Below are 20,980 nucleotides of genomic sequence, written 5' to 3' on the forward strand. Positions count from 1 at the left end.
GGGTTTTTTTCAGGCAAACCGCAACTTAGTGAGATTCAATTTCCTCAAAACTGATCTGTAGTTATTTATACTTACACTAGAAAAGACCATCACGTTTATCTGATCTGGCCACTTGCTTGAGAAAGGCCACGGACTCTCATGTACATGAGCCTGTACTGATCAAAGCTGGTGAGTGAAGATGCAGTCAGGGTAGTTCATTATAACAGTTAATTACATTTTATGTGGCTGAATTCTTCTTTAAATTCTTGGATTCCATTCTCCAGTCACTGATTCCTGTCATTCCCTTTTTTTGATTTAAAATCATTTCAGCACCTACACTTCTATTCCCCTTCCTTTTTTTTTTTTTAATGATTGTGTACATTAGGACTTGATATTATTTTAGAAACAAGGAAAACTAAAATAAAGAGCCCCACATCAGAAATTTCTCTGCTACAGTTTTGAGAATGCTAATAAAAGAACTCTATTAATTGCATTTGTAAGTAACATGCTTGAGATCATCTCCTATCCTGTATAGTTTATATAAATTCCTAGTAAATATCTATTGTAGAAACCAATTTATTATGCCACTTTCTAATCATGCCTCACTTTATAGGAGGTATTTGTACCGGATGGCTAAATTCAGCTCCTGTTCTTTTCCAGTGCTCTGAAAGTTTACCTGTCCGTACGCTCAGTGTTGCACCAGGTCCCTGCCGGCCACCAAGGGCTTTGGGGAAGCCGAAGCACAAAGAAGTACAGCTGCAGTGGGGTAAGGCCTTGGAGCATCTCACTGCTGAATGCTTTGGATCTCAATTGCTATAAAGTATCAGCTCTATTAGAATATCTATCGTTTTATTACGAAAACACTGTGTGATTCAAGATCTTTTTGTCCTTTGCGATATTGGCTTAGCAGAAGAATTTTGCTACTCCTAATGTAGGACTTCTCTCAGAAATCTGAGTTAGAATATATTGAGGATTTTGGGTGGCATTCAAACCGTGATCCACAGTATAATGCACACAATCCATTGGACACCTGTAACTTTGCAAAGGATTTGGACATGACCCTGAACTCTCAAAAATGCACATTTTTAGAATACAGAGTACATGCCAGTATGCAACAGATTTTTTCTTTACTATGATAATCTTGCAGCATCCAAAATTCTTTGTGGCATGGTTCATTAAGCTAAATTCTAGAGCAATACCATTTCTAACTGGCAATTACATCTCACAACCAATATAAAACTCTCCCTGTTCATCCAAGACACCATGTTGTTTCCTGGAAGACTGTAGCCCTTGTGGTGGAGCACTGCTTTTCAGAACCCAGGCAGGCTGATTCTGTGGTACTGGCTTGTAATATAACATGCAAATATTATCAAATACATTGTTTTCTTAGGGAAAAAGGTGCCCACAACAAAACCGATACAGGCACAGAAAACAAATTCAGTTTCCCCAAAAGCCATTATTCCAAGGGAAGCACAGGGTTTAGATCATTGTGCAGAGATTTGGAATCTCATAGATGTTGGCAGTGTGACTAATGAACTTTGAGGATGGCAGTTGTTCATATTTCTATTGGGTTTTAATAAGGCTTTGCCAGAAGTCTCCTGTATAAGTGATAGTTTTGGAGTGTCCGTGACCCACCTCAGGCCATGGCCAGCAGCCAGGATTGGGTCAGACACCCACCATGTGCCTCCTAATTTGCCTGTGTCCCAGCCAGAGTTTATTCAGCACTAGACCCACTCTTTGTGCAGTTTTCTATACCTTTTCTCCTGCCTCACTGACCAATTTTTTGCACAAAATGCCACCTTTGATATTGTGGGAAAGAAGCAGAGTAGCTTTTTTTCATCCTCGGAAGGGGATGGTAGCCACTGTCTTCTGCTTAAAAAGTAGCTGGGCACCTCCTGGCATCAAACGCAGCTTCCCAGGGGGAAAGATCATCACCTTGGGGGAACTGCTGCTCTTCCACATGATGATCTGACCTGGTGAATGTTTAGACTTAAGACTAATTTTATTCATTTGCTTTAAAAATGTCAGTCCTGTACACAGTCTGATGGGGACAGACCTTTTAGAAGGGCTTGTTAGGACAGAACAAGGGGTAATGGTTTTCAACTAAACGAGGGGAGATTCAGGCTAGACGTGAGGAAGAAATTTTTTACAATGAGGGTGGTAAAACCCTGGCCCAGGTTACCCAGAGAGGTGGTAGATACCCTATCCCTGGAGATATTCAAGGCCAGGCTGGATGGGGCTCTGAGCAACCTGATCTGGTTGAAGATGTCCTCACTCATGGCAGGGGGTTGGACTAGATGAGCTTTGAAGGTCCCTTGCAACCCAAACTATTCTGTGATTCTATAGCTGAGATACTGCATGTAAGGCGTCTGTCAAAGAGGAAAATCATTGCTGATACTTTGTGTGTCTGTGTGCGTGTGTGTATATCTGTGGTACGCAAAGCAAAAAATTAATCTTCCTGGTATGTGTCCTTATGTTACTAATGAATTATATTGTTTCTTGCTTAGATATCCCTCCGTCAGAAAGCGGCTGTCCCATCTCAGAGTACAGCGTAGAAATGACAGAACCTGAGGAAGTCGTATCTGAAGTGTATCACGGTCCTGATCTGGAGTGCACCGTCAGCAACCTCCTTCCCGGAGCAACGTATGGGTTCAGAGTGAGAGCTCGGAACGATGGTGGGGTACGTGCCGGAGCCGGCTGTGGCGCTTTCTCGCTGGAGATGGTTCTGTGCCTGGGATGGGCGATGGTGGACAGTGCTAGTGCTGGTGATGAGAAAGGTGAAAGGGAGATGGGCAGAAGAAAATAGAGCATGAAATGCTTTAAAGGAACTTTTGAGGAAGAGCTGCGGTTTTGAATCTGGCTTTTAGAAGGAGATTTAAGGTACTAATACAATTTGACTGGCCAAAATCAGCTGGACCAAAATGTGTAAAATCCTTGCTAGAGTAACATCTGCTTACAAGGAGGAACCTATTTATTTGCCTTCCACTGCATTCCTTCTTTCTTTTTTTTTTTTTTAAGTCTTAACCATGTAAACACAAACACTGAAATTTCACTCAGTTATTTATGTATTTTGAGGGAAAACTTGCATTTTTGATGGATTTTTTTTTTTAAATACAGTCTTTATAGATATGATTATTATTCTGTTATCTGATATCCTTGGAAGATGTACCTTTCCAAATACATCAGAAATTCTATCTGATGTCCACAGAGATCTATTGAAAGATCCTGTTGATTCAGTGAGGTTTGGGTTGGTTCTGCTTGCCTTTATAAGAGCATCTTTCCAACATTTTTTCATGAAGTCACTACCAGCAACAGTACATGTGTATTGATGTGTTTGCTCCCAGGAACTCTTGATGACAAAATATAACATAAAGGCTTAAAGTTATTCACTTACAGGGAGAAGTTTTGTTAAAACTTAACTTAGGTATTAGAAAAATATAGACGACTGTTAAACTGTTTTGTCTTTAAAATACCCACTATTGTATTTATGTGAAAAATGAATTAAATGCACATGGAGAGATTTGATTTGCTTGCTGGAATGCAAATGATTGCCTACCTGGTAGCCTTGAATTTATGATACCTTGACTTTTTTTCTTTTTTCTTTTTTTTCTTTTTTTTTTTCTTTTTTTTTTTTGGCGTAACAGTGTTGTAATTTGCAAAGCATTTCTGATCCTGCCCTTTGTTAAATGAGAGGGTCAGTTTTCGTTTGCTTGGGGTCTTTTGCCAGATGCAAAATGGGAAGGTGTGCTTTACCAGATGCAAACACCTTTCTTCCTCTCATTAGGTAAAGAAAACAGCAGAATTCAATAAATTAGATTTAAGTGTGCATCCTTTTTAATTCAAAGCAAGCGATCAGCGTTAGCCTTTCTTGACAACACAGACATGTCTGAGAGGTTTTCTGGGGTGCATAATTTCAGTGTTGTTCAGCCTTTTTAGTGGCTCATTTTCTTTCATATTTGCCTGTATTGCATTCCAAAATAAGTAAATGTCAGTGTCTTTCCTCTAATTGCTTCCAGCGAAGTTCCTTTGTTCTGGAGAACCATTTCAAATTAGCTTGGGGATGTACTGAACAAACTTCATTATCCCACTCAAGTGGCCTCAGAAAGGCTATTTCCACTGGTGTCTCTCTCCTGTCCTTGCACTGCTGGTTGGAGCCAGTTTTCCAGACTCTTAAAATTTGTCTTCTCTTTTGCTAAATTGCATTTAAATTATCCTCCTGCCAAGGGCTGGGGAGCTGTCTGAGCAGCTGGCTTGGCTGCCCGGGCTGGGGTTCCACCATGTGCTACCCTTTCATAATTAACGTGCAGACATTTTATATAAAATAAGCTGGATTTGGATTCTAGTATGTGCTTTAACTCTTGCTGTGCTCCTGCTTATATCCATGAGAAGCCAGTTATGCCGGGCTACGGTACAGACACACAAACATATTATTTCAAGGTAAGGCAGGGACATAAATTGTTCCTCAATGACTTTGTTGCTGAGTGCACATTCTCACTCTTGGGTAAGTTGGAGGTGACTTATGCTTTCATGGGCACTCACTGCCACACAGGCGGGTGTACATGCTGTCTGCTCGTGCCTGAGCTTATCTCACATTTTAATTTTGCGGTAATTTATGTGGTCTCATATTTGGTGCTGAGCGTTGGAAGCCCAGTGTATCTCTGAGAAAGTGCATTGCATTGAAAAGGTTTCTGCGTGCTGTTCTTGAAAAGCCTCTGAGGAATGCGAGATGGGTGTACACTTGTATATTAACATACAGATGCCTTGTTCCCCTCTAGTACGGGCCATATTCGGAAGCTACAGAAGTCACCACAGCAGCGGGGCCACCCGGCCAGTGCAGAGAACCTTCCCTCTCCTTCCTGTCCGACACACGTGTACTGGTGAGCTGGGAGGTAAGTCAGGTGCTTGTTTACTTTTTTAATAAAATCTTGCTAATCCAAACTGATATGGTCACCGTAAAACTTTAAAGTTCACTTGAGAGCTATTCACTGGTTTGGAACTTTTTTTTCTGCAAGAAAACCATATGCAGGAACTCTTCTATTGTAGCAAATCATCTCTACTTTCCTCTTTAAAGAATTGCATAAAGTTGATCATGACTCATCTGGACCAGGGCTCAGACACAAGACCTCCTACGCTGGCGTCGGATGACAGAGCACTGGTCGGGCAGAAGTGTTCTCGGCAGGCTTTTAGCATGTCAGTGTGCCCCAGGGTGGAACTGTGAAGGCAAATATTTGAATTTGGCTGAAACTGGAGTCCCTGGCATGAATTTAACTCTGCACAAATGCTTACGATGTACTTTTTTTTCCTCAAAAATTGTTTGTTTCTTCCTCAAATATTTACTTTTATTTTAGTTTATGTGCATTCCTTCCCCATTCTCCAGGATCTTAGACACTGGAGTCTTAAAATAAGTCGTAGCTGAAATGCTGAGAGGTTGATTGGTGTCATTAAAAAAAAAAAGTTATGTGATTACGACAGAAAGGGAAGGATGTGGTCATAAACAATGTTTTGATATGGAGCAGTGAGGCTGTAGTTCAGCAACAGACTTTGAAAACCTTGCAGCCATTCCTGCATCTGTTGGGTCCCTCCATAAAATGATGCCTCAGGTTAAGAAGAAGTTATTAATATTCACAAGATGCTCAAATATATTGATTGTGCTAACAAGTTATCTAGATATAAACGTAATCAGAGTTCAATTTTATAATGAAACAGGTGCATTTGGTGCAGTTTGGGGGTATTTGTTAATATTTCTTGCAACATTTTGTGATGCTAAGCTAGATGTCACACTAAACTTCTAAATTTTACCTTTGAAATGAGTGTATGGACAGGCATTTGCTCTCCCCAAGCATAAGTAAATGCAGTGTTTCTGGTAGACTCTGTATTTATATGTAGGATATATTTGTTTATTCTAGCTAAAAATGAGGTTGTGGAAGGAGTAATATGGTTTGCAACGGTTAAGAGTCTTATCTTTTTTTTGGCTGATAGTGATACTGTATGAATATGAAGGAAAAACAGTGGAGAACTGTGGAGGTTTTTTTGTCTGGCTAGAGAGCAGCGTAGTGCTTACTGTGCCTTTATTATACGTAATTTTAAAACACTGGCTTCGTAGTTCTGAGTGTTCCTACTAAAAGAGCTGGAAAGTCAGACGCAGAGAAGCCCGTGTGCAGGGTGGTGGTTGTGACGTGCAGCGATGCTCTGCATTCTTTTGCTGGAAATCACACCTTGCGTGTCAGAATCACAAAGTCTTTGTGGTGTCCTGGACCACGCTTCTGCACGTAGAGCAGCGGTTCCCTGAGCTGCTTCAGTCCACGCAGAGCAGCTCCAGGCAGTTCTGGTAAAACACAAAATATTTTGGCTTCAGAACTGTGCTGTTACACCTGCACTAGCCCATCTCCAGAAAATTCAGGTATTTATTCTGTGTTCCCCTAGACTTCAGGATGATAAAGGGATTGCTGAGGACATACGGATCCTATAGGTGGCTTTTTGTGGACGTTAATGTACCCAGGTCCACACTCCCATGTCCCACACTGGGACCATTAGCTTGATGGGTGACTTTCACTGGAAACCTCAGACCAGCTCCTTGCTTGCTGAGGTTGCTCTTTTCCAAGTGACATGAGTAACTACTCCAGGCTTGAAGGCAAACTCCTCCAGAGCCATGTTTTGTTCACTTGGCCAGACTGCACTAGGTTGTGGCTTTTTTGTGTTCTCCATGGTTGTGCTTCTGCCAAGCCAGTGAAGAGACAATTTATTGCCGAGCGTCCTGATGAAAAGCAAAGTAACCACATACGCTTTCTCATTTCTCTGAATTTCTATCAGGTAATTTTTGTGCATAATTGGCCTATTTCAGTAACCTTTTAGGGAACACTAATTCAATGTATTTCCATTTGCAGCAGTAATGGTGTGTTAATGTAAAAATAATAATGTTGGGTTTTTTCCCCATGGACTTTATTTCTTACACAGGGAAACACAGAGATCCGAAGTGCTCATTTCTGAATTGAACCACATAAATATTTGTGTTGCAGAGTCCTGAATGTTCTGGTGCTGACATCTCTGAATACAGATTAGAGTGGGGAGAAGATGAGGAATCTCTACAACTTGCATATAATGGCCCAGATACCTGTTTTGAAATAAGTGAATTGTCAGCAGCAGCACAGTACTGCTGTAGGCTACAGGTATGGCAGTTATGAGGTTTTGCGTGCATTGCAGTCTAAGATCTAAACTGTTTCCTTCCACTGTGTTTTTACTTTTAACGTTAGCCACTATGAAGTTATGTGCTCTCTCAGACGGAATGTACATTTATTTTAAATAATGCAGACTGTTGCTATCTAACGGAACAGTTTAGATTCTGCACAATTCAAAGTGATAAACAAGGGAGTTGGTATAACTTTAGCTCTCGAAAATTGTTCTCATGTTTCATGTGGTTTATTTTCAGTGAGTAATGCGTTTAACAGCCACCTTGCCCTCTGATATTAAAACAAAACTATAATGTTGTAGACAATTTCCCCCAAAAAATATTATTTCTTGGTAATAAGATGTGAACAACATCTACCTCCCAACTGGATGTTGAAGATTCCCTTAGCTTAAATAATAAACTCCAACATTTGTTTCATTTTTCAAATAAAGCAAACCACCTGAGTAGATTCTTATGTATATAGGAGATGGTAGCTGCCAGAAAGCAAGTCCTCTTCTTTACCATTTTGTCTCTCAGATTTGTAAAACTGGATCTTATATAGCGTCTCTATGCAATCTCTTTCTTTGATCTCTTTCTCTCCTATTATTTTCAGCAAAAATGAACCATTAAAATATATTTATTGTATATATGGAAATACAAATAACAGCGCTTTCTCTCCTTTATGTCCACTGAAAAATAAATGTAAAATAAAGTGGGAGTGAAGTAAAAATATTTTTGCCCAAGATACTCTTCCACAAGATTTATTTGTATGTGAAGACAGAATACCACCAGTAAATCCGACCAAAAGTTCATGTACCCACCCAGCTGGCAATGCGTGGACCACCCAGGGTCATTTCTCTGATCAAGGACAACACGCTTCTGTGGAGTGTTTCCTCCTTCTTTATTTTTTTTTAACAGGACTTTTTTTTTTTTATTTTATTTTATTTTATTTTTTTTTGTTTATAATGAAGTAGCTTTTGAGCAGCTGGCCAGGAGCCAAGGCCCCACTCCTCTAAGTACACTCCAATGTATATTCTGACTTGGTCAGAGCTGGCCCTATATGTTACACTCACACCATTGAGAGAAGGGAATTCAAAGAGCATGTGTGAGGGGCTTGGAAGTGTGAGCCAGAAAATGCCTCTTGCTTGTGCAAAGGGAAAATATTCAGCATCTGCTGGGCAGGGAGGAGACCATGAGACTGCTTCTGCAGGGAGCTGAAGGAGATTTTCATGTTAAAAATGGAAACAGCCAGCTGTATAGCATCTTTCATTTCCAGTGGGCCTTCATTTTAAATTACCTGCCATGAAAACCTTGCACAAATCTAAACAGTTTTTAACATAACCAATGTAATTTATTCCATAGGCAGATGTAAAATAGAATGCACAGCAGCACTAAGACATTTCATCGAAGTTCATGCATTACTTTCTAGAGGACTTCATCCTCTAGATCTGATCTGTGTATTCTATGGAGAAGAATTTGTTTTAAGATACACTGGAACATTTAAACAATTGCAAAAAAAACCCCAAACCCATGTATAGCAGAAAAAGAAGGAAATGCAAACAGTTTCAGAAATGTTAGTCTTTTTTTTTAAATAGGGAAAATAATAGCTGTTTGTCTTACCTGTTAGCAGCTTTAACAGAAAAATCTCTTTACTTTTTAAAAACAAAGATTCCCCAAACCACATTTACTCTGCCTTCTAATAAACACACAGTATTGCTATCTCAATCTGCACTAACTTAATAAAAAGAGAGAATTGAGGAATAAGGCATATGTAACTGCAGGGCAGACAATTTGTCTTTACTATTGCTCAACTTTTTTCCTGTAATGAATATTCCTGAAAATAATTGTGGCTTGTGCAAAGGAAAAGATTGTGTCACTAGGGAGGAGGAGGGTGGGGGGAGAAGTATCTAGGAAGCAAAGAAGAATGAAATTCCCATCAGTTATGATGATGAGAGTGTCCAATAAAGCAGTTAAAAGCACCACTAAAAATTAATTGCTTGGAGCAAGATACAGATTGCCAAACACTGGTTTGGAGGCAAGACGAATAATATCATTGGCAGACGACAAAACAAGGCTCACTTTTATCAGCTCTAGGAGCGCTTCACTAAATAGAAGATGTCCCTGGAGCAGGATTTGTTTTTGAAGGGCTTTTTAAAGGCTTGACAAATCTAACTTCATTTAATCTCTTTCTCCAATTGAACAAAATGCCTCCTGGAAAAACAGAACATGGCTTTGATTTTGTATTATGCGCAGCAGAAATAAGTTATTCACTACAGTTAGGCATAGATAAGAAAGCAAACAATTGTTTGACCTGTCCTTTCCTCGCCATCATAGTCCTTCTGTCAACATCGTAAACCCAGGTTTTCTAATTAATTCTAAACTGGTGGGAAACTCTGGGCTCACTTTTCCAAACGCAAAGGAAATGTGGATGGTGGATGATGCTGGGCAATGTCAAAAGCTGCTTTTGAAGGCCTGGACCTCCTGTAGTTCAAGCTGTACCTGATCTGCTGTCATGAGCTCTCTGCGTAGCCAGTGGGCTGGCAGCATGCTGGGCTGGATCAGGACGATCAAGGGAAGGTGGTATTATATTTACTGCCCTTTATGTGCCATTCCTGAGAGCCTGGAATACTCTGTCCAGTTTTGCTGCAAGAAGAGGTTGAAATAGAGGTGTTCAGATGAGATATAAAGAAGAAAGTCATCACTGTGTGGGTGATTAAGGATTTTTAACAATGGTCCAGAAGGGCTGTGTGATCCCCGTAAGTGGAATTTTTCAAGACCAAACTAGACAAAAGCCTGAGCAACCTGGTCTGTATTCAGCTTTGACCCTGCTTGGAGTAGCAGGTTGGACTAAATGTGTCCCGAGGTCCCTTCCAGCCTGCATGGTTCTGTGATTGTGTGCACAAGAGCTTATAATAATCCCGAGGAGGTGATGTCAGTCATCTCCTGCGTCATTCCAGTGCAACATATATGGCATTTACCACTGATTGAGCATCAACTGGTAAAAAAACAGGTCTGTACAATTGCACAAAGTTGAGCTTGTGAAGACAGCAGCCTCTGTAATTAATGAGCAGAAATGGGCCGGATTTCGAAGCATGGTTTCCACTGGGATCCTGGATCTGTGCATCAAGACAAGAAACTTGATAATGGCTTGTTTTCCTCTCTTGTGGAAAATACTGAGCTGTGTGCTTTGGTGGTGGTTCTGGGGAAATCTGAACCATAGACCTAATTCCAGGCTAGTTCCTATATTCCTGTATCAGAAACCTTTTAGCATGAAATTAGCTATTAATTCTCTGCATTAGGAAGCAGGGTAGCTCTCCACAAGCCAAATGCCCCTTATGTCTAGGAGTGCTCTGCTTGCATAAAGCATTTGTTGTTGCACTCTGTGGTGTACTGGGGTTTTTATACAGGGTGGCTCAAGGATTTCGGGTAGCCAGTTTGCTGAACAACGTGATGTCACCTATCACTGACAGCATGATGACTGTGACATTTTCCCTTACTAAATAAAGTTTACTGCTGATAAAAAGGTTACTGTTAAGTTTGATTAAATAGCTATTAGGGAGAAGAGAAATATTCTCCAGTTTATCTGAGAGATATTCCTGAGTCACAAAGGAAGATATTAATTGCTCTATTATAGGTAGAGGCTGTGAACCTCATTTTAGAGAATAAGCCAATGGTGCGTATTCTCTGAAGGATCCATGCAACAGCTCCAGGCTGCACAGTTCATTATTACAAACTCGAGAAACAAGTGAAAGAGAACACTTATCCTGTAAACTTTTTAAAATTATTATTCTTTTCTATACACACAGGCCATTAACCAGGCAGGAGCTGGACCCTACAGTGACCTGGTAACCTGCAGAATCCCCGCATCTGTGCCTGAAGCTGTCTCTGTCCTCTCCGTGCTGGAGGACGAGCAGGTGGATGCCCAGCAGCTCTCCCACTCCGTGTGCCTTGTCCTGAACTGGGAAGAGCCATGCAATAACGGAGCTGAGATTACATCCTACAACATCGACCTGGGTGACATCAGCATTCCAGTAGGAAATGTTACAAGTTACGTTATCAATGATTTGCTTCCAGAAACCCCATACCGGTGAGTACAATTTGTTTGGTGTAGCACACAGCACTCGGGGTGAGATCACACAGCTGAATTTTACATGGGAAATGTTTATGGCATGTGAGGTTTGTGTTTTGTTTCATTTTGGGGGGGTTTTTTGTTTTTTAAAAAAGCTAGGGAGCATAGAAATCTGCAGTCATTCCCTTACAGAATGAATTGTGGTACTTCACATTCAAATACTGCTCTTGCCCCCCAGCCTTTTTTCCCCATTCCTCTCCTTCCATTATCGCTGATCTCTCCTGGTTTTGTAAGTTGCTCTGCTAAGATAGTGTCATGCTGATAAATGAATAAATTCAAAAAATGGGAAATAACTAAAATTAGAATGTGACATCTCATGTTTTTTCAGGTGCTTATCAGTATTATTCCAGGGTTTTTTATTATTAACTATATTGATCCCTGTGAGGGGACAGCAATTTGCACACAATGAACTTTTATTTGTATACCTACAGCTATTTTTTATTTCTAGGATATAGAGATTAAGTAAAAGATAATCTGAGGTTAAAAACAATTTCTTTATGTTCGTTCAGATTCTGAATTTCTAAGTGACCTGGACTAGATGATCTCCAGAGGTCCCTTCCAACCCCAACCATTCTGTGATTCTTTGACCTTGACAAAATTGTATTGTTATTTTAATGTTCAGGTTAATATGTTTTTCCCTAATTGCTAATTTTTAAAAAGATATAGCTCCATGCAGGCAATGAACAGCAATACAGACAAATATGTGACAAATTTTATCGTACTGTTCTAATAAAAACTGAAATCTGATTACGCAATTATAAAATCAGGCATGGTATAGACATAATATAACATTTTTCTTTTTTTTTCCTTTGTTTTCAGGGTCACAATCCTACAGATCTTCTAGAGTTTAAATGAAAAGTTGATTTCTCTAATTTTATCATGTACTGAAAAAGGAGAACTTCTGGTAGCAAGCATACAAATACATGTACTGGAAGTTATTTAAAGCAAGGGACATATGTTGCTTAGAGTGGCTAGTACAGTGGTTCCTGATCTTTGCCTAGAATATCTAGGTTTTAAAAACATGTAGCGTAAAAATAAAAATGTACATTTATTTAAAGAACAAACAAACAATCCCCTCTGGCAGTCTGAAAAAAAGGAGGCAAAATAGGAATCTGGTGATTCAGAAGCCCTCAGTTCCAGATCACTCATATAAATCCAGGAAATGTGACTCCGTTATTGTTGTCTCTAGTGGCTTGTAACACCGTGATCCTTTTTGGCAAAGGCGATAATGAAGTATAAGCTTTTTCTTGTCTTCTACTGTTTATCGAAGATCCTGGTTTTGGGGTCAACTGAAGCTAGCGTTGCTGTCTAAGGAGACATAACAATCTTCTTCCCTCCTTGTGTTGTCCCCTCCTTTGTGCCAGCAAAGTGCTATCGTGCCATTCCAGACTGGGAAGACTGGTCTTCTTGAAAACTAATTGTGTTTTTTACCTTGTAAATGGGTAGAGAGAAAGGAAGAGGAGGGAGAGGGTAGGGCCACCTCTTCTAGCACCATGTTGGCCTAAGCTTGTTCACAGTGTTTTCTGAAAATACTGCACATGAGTGAAGCTGCACAACTCTTTGAGCCAGTTCAGGTTGTTCTTGTCATTCTTCTGACCTCCCTCCATCTCTGCGTTCTCCCGTGTTTCTCACTCACTGCTTTGCATCAGCACTGGTGCCTGTGTGATCTTACCCTAAGCCAGACTAGGGAACCCAACTGATTGAAGGCTGACCAAAAACCTAATTAAACTATTGAGAAGTTGAAGAGTTTGTCTGTTGACTGGCTACCCAGCTGGGGAATAGCATCATCTTCAGGCAGTCTCGTACACCCTGATTTCTCCTCATATGTTCAATCAAGAGTCAAAAGCCCTAAAGCAAAATGTGAGCTTTGAGCAACACAATCAAGGCAGCCAGAATAGACCATCTCAGTTCTTCACTGAAGTCTTCCTTCTTCAGTCTCTTTATTTAGCTGGTTCTTGGTTGTCTACAGCTTCCTTTAGGAAAATGTCCTTGTCTTCAAAGCCTGGAAATGGAGATACAGAATGAAGGGAATCATGCTGCAGTCTTGTCCATGAAGCTCTTACTCCTGCTGCCATAGAAAGTGTTGTTACACTGAGATAGTACTGGATTTTTTGTACTCTTATTTCTTTATTTTGTAAAAAGCACCATATTAAATCATATAATTTTAGTCAGGGAGTCTGCTTGTTTCTGATCTAAATAAAAAGGCTAAAGCACAAGCATTATCTGTAACTGTTATAAATATTGTTGTAAGACTAAGTTCCTACCGAAAAAAAAAATATTGTGAAGAGCACAAACCAGCGGATGACTAATCTGATATAATAATACATGAAAGCTCTTTTCTTTAATAAGAGAAAGAAACCCCCAAATCTTGCATCTCATGCCTGTCAGGGAAGACAAGTGACTGCAGTTGAGTTGCAAAAGCACCTCATCTATAGTTTGAAGTATTTTTCTGCCAATAAAAATAGATGTGTGAAAGTGTTTTTGCTATCGATTGTTAACTCTTTCATTGATATTTCTTCTTCAAGCCTATCTTGACACATGTCTTTCATCAGGGAACATCTGTGCCCTGATAAATGTATCTGCAGGAAAGGTATTTATCAAGCTGCATGCTAAAAGGTGGTGGGTTTTTTGCCCTCTCTCTTTTTTTTTGCCCTCTCTCTTTTTTTTTGCCCTCTCTCTTTTTTTTTGCCCTCTCTCTTTTTTTTTGCCCTCTCTCTTTTTTTTTGCCCTCTCTCTTTTAATCAGAAGAATGTTTCAGGATATCACTGATCTCATTCTCTCAGTGTGTTCACCAATGGTTTTTCTTTTTGTGTCATCTTTGTTTAACTCATCTAGCTCTTCTGTCTCTCAAGTGTTTATTCCATGCTGTGTTTAAAAGCAGTGAATGTGTTTTCTTCCAGGCCTTGTTTTTCCTAGACTAAACAAGGCAAACACTACTGGGGCTGAGATTCTGAACTCTCTTACCAAAGTTTCAGCAGAATTTCAATTAAATCAGTAAAGGGCTTATATGTTTTAGTTGCATTGGAATTTCACTGTCAATGTTTTTGTTTGTGGGAACCCAAAATTGAAAGCGAACCTTGGTTATTATGAATCCATCAAGTCCAAAATTGGAATGGGACGTTGTTTTGAATAGCAGTGTGATTCTAACAGCATGTATGTGTGTGTCCACACTGTTGGACTTGTTAGCTTAGGTCTGGCGTTGCTCTGCTGCTTCCAGCTTCTGTGTGGGAATGGCTGTACCAGAGCAACTCGGGTACACACCGAGCAAGCTCTGGGCTCTTTGCGGAGGTGGGCTCGAAGCCGACAAGTTTGATGGTTTCTGTGCCTTAGTAGCAAATCCAGCCAGCCTGCCACAGGGAGGATTCACATCCCAAAATACACTCGAGGCAGGAGGAACTGGGGCATGCCTCTGCCGTGCACAGGGCTGATTTCCAGAGGACTTCTCCAGTGTCAGACACAGACCAGCACTGCTCTTGCAAAAAGCAGATGCCTCCCAAAAACAGCATGTAAACATCGCTGCTGGTGAGCAGCTGCAGAAATATGTCTGAGTTCTGCAGTCTTTCCACTTTATTGACAGTCATGAAGCTCTGGAAGATCTGACTATAGGGTAATAATACTTAGACTGGTTTTCTGTGAATTAATCTAGCTAGAAGTGATTCAATAAATATTCCATAATAAATAAGTATTCAACAGTAATAGAAATACCAGTTTTCTGATACAATCTGTTCCCAAGCTTTGCTCAACACTTTCCGTAGTTACAATAATTGTGCTAGGCTGTTGGAATATTTCACCGCAAAACAACTTCTGATTTTTAAGAATGCTTATTCTCTTCTGAAGTTCCATAGTTTATGGAAATACATAGCAGCCTTATTAAGTAGTAGTAGCAACACTTAAGTTTAATTTGGTTTAGGAATAAAAATTCTAGACATTTTCAGTTTCTAAACTGTATCGAAGGAAAGATCTTCCAAGATGAGGAGAGAAGAATGCACGTGGATGATCAAGTTAGCAGCGCTTAAGTGGGTTATAAAACAAAATTTATGCTTCACAGTGTAAAATGAAGTCTTGCTCCAGCCCCAGAAGAGTGCAGTCTGAGTGGGGATCTGCAGGCTGTGTGTGGTTACTGCCTGGTACGTTCAGGCTGATGGCATTTTCACTCCCGTAGGTTTCCAAAGACATGTGTATTGCAACTGGTGGCATTCCACTTATGGGAACTAGCGAGTCAAACTCTTCTCATGTCAGACTCCAAGATTAATTAAAAAATGATTTTTCAGTTTGTTGGAATACTATACAAAGGATTTTGTGACCAAACTGAAAATAGCATCCTGTTTAGTGTGTTTATTTTCCTGGGTCAAGAATCTTCTAAGATAGAATGGTCTGTTAAAGATCTTTTAATGATTTCTAAATTTGCCTAGTCTGGTTTATTTTTTTCGAAATGTTTAAAAGATGCAGTGGGAAAATGTGAGAATGAATACAAAAATTATTGGTCCAGTGTCTGCAGAATTAGGCACTATCCCTAAATGTAGTCTTTACATTTAAAACAAACAAACAAAACAAACAAAATAAAAGAAAAACAAACAAACAAACAAACCCCTTTCAAATTGTCAGATTGTAAAACCACTTTTCCAAGATGGTGTTTGGGGTATTTTAACTGAGAAACCATTAGTGAAAAAGTTTAAAGGAATTCAGGGAGTGGTTTTATTGCAAATATTTCTGCATGTCTATATACCACTTTTACACAAAAGTAAAGATGTTAATCAGAAGTTGATTTTTCCCAGTGTCAGTTCTGTAAACAGTAATTGGTTTCCACTTAATCGTGGAAGTTACCTAACCCCCTACAGCCGTGCCACCCAGTCTTGCTGTGCTCCAAAGTGGGGAGGTGGCGGGGGGTGCGTGCGTATCTGTGTGTGTCAGAAGGTGGGAGCAAGGACACCACGTAGCAGATGACAGCAACAACAGATGAGACGCACATATTTACCTTGTGCAAATACCTGTCAAAGGGAAGACAAGTAAATGCAGATATATGTTCATGCACATACCTAAAAATCAGCTTATGCTTAGGAAATGTGATGTGCTATTTGAGAGAGATGGGTTTCAGTCACTGCTTGTTTTCAAGCGTGGTAGCTGCCGTTTGGAAATGAGTTGAAGATACAGTGCGTGAGGACAGGAGAGGCTTTGTTGTTACTGGGACTTTAGATAATACAAAATAAAACAAACAAAAAAAGGCTATGTGCTCTAGAGCATGTTGCTATAATCAAGCTACAAAAACAGTAGTAGCATTTTGTAATGTAGCTGTTACTGTTTATGTGCATATACTAATTTAGTGGAAATTCAGGCAGTTTTAACTTTTTTTACTGGAAAGACCATTAAGTATTAATGTAATTACTTTTCAATCTGAAGCAAACAATAACATGACATTAAATCAGTGCCTATATTGATTTCACTTACGATACTGGAAAAGCCTGTGGTTCTTTTTGTATCCAATGCTTGTATGCAGCAGTTGCAGAAGCAGCTCTCACTAGAACTTTTTCTTACTGTTTTGGAGGAAGAGGGTGAAATCACCCTTGTATAGTGTTGTAAGGTGGTCAGGATGCATTTCCTGAAACTCGAAGGAATGTTAAAAGGAAAATGCAGCTCCACACCACACAATACTTTACCTTTGTTAATGATTAGGTCAATAAGCAAAGGTTTAACCACACATTTACATGACTGTGTGAACAGAGTGCATTCTTACAGCGTACTATTACTTTAGCTGCCTAATGAGTAGATAAGGCTCTGTTATTTTTCGATGTGTTTATTAATCACTTAATTATTTCTGTTCTTGTAATTGCAGAAAATATGTTTTGAGAAATTTTTTTTTTAATGATGCTGTCCTCTGGAGGGTTTTTTGCAATTGTTTTAACTCTGCCTAATCTTTTTCTAATGATAGAGCTGAAAACTTGCTGTTCAAAGCAGTTGTTTTTCATATGTTGTTTGTATGAACTTACATCACTTTATGTACTTCAATCAAAATAAGTAGCTTTGCCAACCAAAGACAGTTCTGTTTCTCGTCTGCTTTCTCCACGCAGGCAGCCGCAGGGATACGGCAGGTTCTGCTCTTCTCCCTTCTCCCCCATCACCTTTTCCAGGGGGTTGTGGCTTCTTCATGGCCGATAGTTTTGAGGAGCAGCAACACTTCTTGTAGAGAGTCTTTTCCCATGAGAAAATAGTAGACTGCTATACATGGGATTTCCAAAGTCAATGGCATCTGTGAGCCATCTAAACTAGGCTCATCTGTCTAAAAACACTGATTAGTTTGCCCATTCCTGCTTTCTCTTATTTTCATTTTGATTTAACAAACTTTTGAAACCTTTCAGGCTTGTCTGTGCCCATATTTCTATTTACATAGAATCTCCTATTTAAAGTCCTCAAAGCTCTTTTGAAATGCATATTTCACATTTTTGTTATGATGTTGTTGTTCTTGTTACCATAGTAAGAGACTACTAGTCCTCACTCATTTCTATAAGCAGATTCTCACTGTGCAAATTATTAAAATAAGGTGCAGACAGATACGAGAGGGTGACAAAACAGAAGCCAAGAGTCGTTATCTTAAGAAAGAAACAGAATTTAGAAGACTGGATCAGTCTTAAGAATATTTCTAAATTAAATCTAGGTAGGTGAGCTGCTTTTCTCTTCTTCTGAATGTGATTCAAATATCTCAAGAACTTTTTTGCATCTTGTGAAAATGACAGGAGTCCAACTTCTATTTGTTCTAATAGGTAGGTCACTGATGGTTAATATTTCCACAGTTTGTGGAAGGCCTGTGGAAGGTTTATGGGTTTAGCATTCTTGGTTAGCTCTTACCAGTAGAATTTCGTGCTTTAATAGTGTGCTTTTTGAGATGTTGCACACAGGAAAATAATACTGTTCTTTGGGTATTTGCCAAAATGGAGGTGGGTTTCGTGGCAGTTACACCGATGCTTTCACTTAACGATTTCACCTTAGAGTAGCTTGTGACCTTTGATAGAAAACCACAACACACTTCTGCATTTTATTTCCTCATAGCTACACACATCATGTTTTCCAGGTGTCACTGGTATCTGAGCTGCTGTCCCTTGTTCATGCAGTTAAAGGGACTGCTACCAGGTTCTGATATTGCTTAGCCAAACCTTCTCACTTCTGCAGTTCTTACAAGATAAACAGGATGATGATACTTGTTAAATTTACAGAATTTTTCATTTGCCAGGTCACTAGTTGCAGTCAGGTCCAGGAGGCTGTTTTGTTTCTTGAGACTTCTCTATACCAAGAACCTTGTGAAAGTGTTTTATTTAACATTTACCTTTTTGTTGTTTGTTTTTAGGATCAGGATCCAGGCTGTCAATGAAATTGGAGCTGGACCATTTAGCCACTTTATTAAAGCAAAAACCAGGCCGTTACCACCCTTACCTCCTCGGTTAGAGTGTGCTGCAGCAGGTCCTCAGAGCCTGAAGCTGAAGTGGGGAGACAGCAGTTCCAAGCTGCACGCTACCGATGACATGGTCTATATCTTGCAGATAGAAGACAGAAATAAAAAGTAAGAGAGATGAATCTTTTCCTCGGGTTAATGAAAATTAATTCTGGTTCATGATAACACAGTTGTGAATCACAGTGAGAAAAATGTGTATACAAGTGTATACGAAATGTTGTTCTAGTAGGTATTCTGTGCCTGTAGTCTAACCGAGCAAATTATGTAACAAAGCTGTTACAGTTATTATAGAACAACCAAAATCAATGCCGTACTGTTGAAATTTTAGCAAAAACCTGGCCCCTCTGCCAATAAAAGTTAATACCGAGTTTTATGGTCATAGTGCTTTACCCTTTGGTATATACAGAACAAAGATACTGCACCCAACGTGCTGTGTGTATTAATAAAACAAACAGTTACAAAATCAGAGGTCTAGGAAAGGCAAACCTGAACAGAACAGGCAGTTTTGGGCAACATGGTGCTCAGGATTTTACAGCTGTAATAGTTTGGAGCATTAGAAAATACAAGCTTGGCATCAGCTTGGTAGCTACACAACAATTACAAAATAAGCATGCAGAAGAGCTCATCCACCATGTTTCAGTTCCCTAAAATTTTCTTCAAAGCCATGAGAGCTTTCGGTGTTTGAGAAACACAAAAATGAACAGTAAACAGTCGGTGCTCAGCAAAAAGTATTTTCCCGGGCACACTTTTTGTAGGAAAAGATTAGCTAATGTATCTCTGAAGTTGCAATGAGACACATCCAGTAAAAAAAGGGAAGGAAAGAAAGACTATATGTAGTATTGCCTAACAGTCTGAGCTCTTCAATGAATAAATATCATAGATGGCTCATAATTTACTAAGAAACACTCTTAACTAGTTTAATTAGGTAAAATAACTGGCATATCGAGTAGATAATCCTTAGAGACCTTCAGAATGGCTCGTAATTCAGTCTGAATTAGCACGATTCCTTTAATTTAAATAGAGCTGTGCTGAGTTTATGCCAGCTGAAGATCTGGCCCAAAAGCTCTAATTGTAAGTAATAAAACCACCATGAATAATGCCTCAATACCTCCCAGTGTCTCAACTGTACTGATGCAGAGAGGGCCTGTGCTCCCCTGTATTAATACTGAGAGGTGTCCGATGAATATAAATGCCCATTTGAAAGTCTGACTGATAAAAACAGTTTCTTCAGGGTGCGATGGTGCTTGGCAGGAGCCCATCACCTGCAGCAGCGTGTGATCAAGTCAACTCTAAAGAAACATCCAACAGGCTTCTCGTTTGCTTTCACGTAGCACTGCAGGTAGGATGGTGAAGAGCTATAAATGGTTTTAAATCTGGTTTTATGTTGGAGGAAATAATGTTTCCTTGTAAAAATAAAATACATGTTACCTGGCAGCAGAGAAGAAAAGCTTTTTCCCCTTTGCTTTTGGCACAAGGCTTTAGCATCTTCCTTTGCTTTTGCACAAACTTTTCCCACTGCAAATGCTCTCTTAAGAGCTGTTAATTGGGAGAAATTTCCACTTTTTACTCTGCTAGATCTTCTTAGCTTTACATTTGGCTTATAGTCCACATGAGCTCCCAAAAATGCGGAGAAGCTACTCATCTACATTGCACTGCTTGTCTCCTCCTTGAATGGAGTCCTTGCATGAAATGGCTACCTTTGGCGGTTGGGTTTGTAGCAATTAGTTCAGATAATCCCTGAAACGAGCCATAGCCCTGAGCCCTCTGGCCAATGAAGCACGTACCAGCGTGAGCACAGGAGCAGAACGGGTGCACGGTTTGAGAACAGTTGGAGCTGGCAGGTCTTGGCAGTAAGATCTATTTATTTCTTCCTTCTTTGACAGTCCCTTTTTGCTCCCCATTGTGTGCATCGATCACAATGAGAGACGTTCCTGAAAGGATACGGCAGCAAAGTTTTGTACATTCAGGAGAGCTGTCATTCCTAATGAACAGAGAATGGCAGCCCACACATGAATTGGTACAAACGGCAGTTGGTTGCAGAGGTAGGAGGTCTTATCTTAGGTCATTCCCATAAAATAAACCCCATCATGACTGAGGGGTTACTCAGTCATGTGTATACTTGTGAAAAATATTGGGAAACAGTTTTTGGAGCATCACTGGCCTCTTTAATTGTGCCATGCTCTAGCAGACTGATGTACGTAGACTGTGGACACCTAATGGAATAAATGCTCGTCTCTGCTGAAAAATGACACCAAATGAATTATCT

General features: G+C 39.8%; 1 protein-coding gene across 2 annotated transcripts in view; it reads left to right on the forward strand.

Annotated features, from left to right (window-relative positions):
• Positions 1-20,980, forward strand: part of FNDC3B (fibronectin type III domain containing 3B) — a 197,604-nt gene that overhangs the window by 151,008 nt on the left and 25,616 nt on the right. For both annotated transcript variants that reach the window (XM_065639992.1, XM_065639993.1), the window contains exons 18-23: positions 640-745; positions 2,487-2,659; positions 4,755-4,868; positions 6,996-7,145; positions 10,951-11,231; positions 18,610-18,822. In XM_065639992.1, the coding sequence (XP_065496064.1) occupies positions 640-745; positions 2,487-2,659; positions 4,755-4,868; positions 6,996-7,145; positions 10,951-11,231; positions 18,610-18,822 (1,037 nt within the window). The remainder of the gene's footprint in view (positions 1-639; positions 746-2,486; positions 2,660-4,754; positions 4,869-6,995; positions 7,146-10,950; positions 11,232-18,609; positions 18,823-20,980) is intronic.

This window comes from Caloenas nicobarica, chromosome 8, assembly GCF_036013445.1.
Source record: "Caloenas nicobarica isolate bCalNic1 chromosome 8, bCalNic1.hap1, whole genome shotgun sequence".
Taxonomy (NCBI): domain Eukaryota; kingdom Metazoa; phylum Chordata; class Aves; order Columbiformes; family Columbidae; genus Caloenas; species Caloenas nicobarica.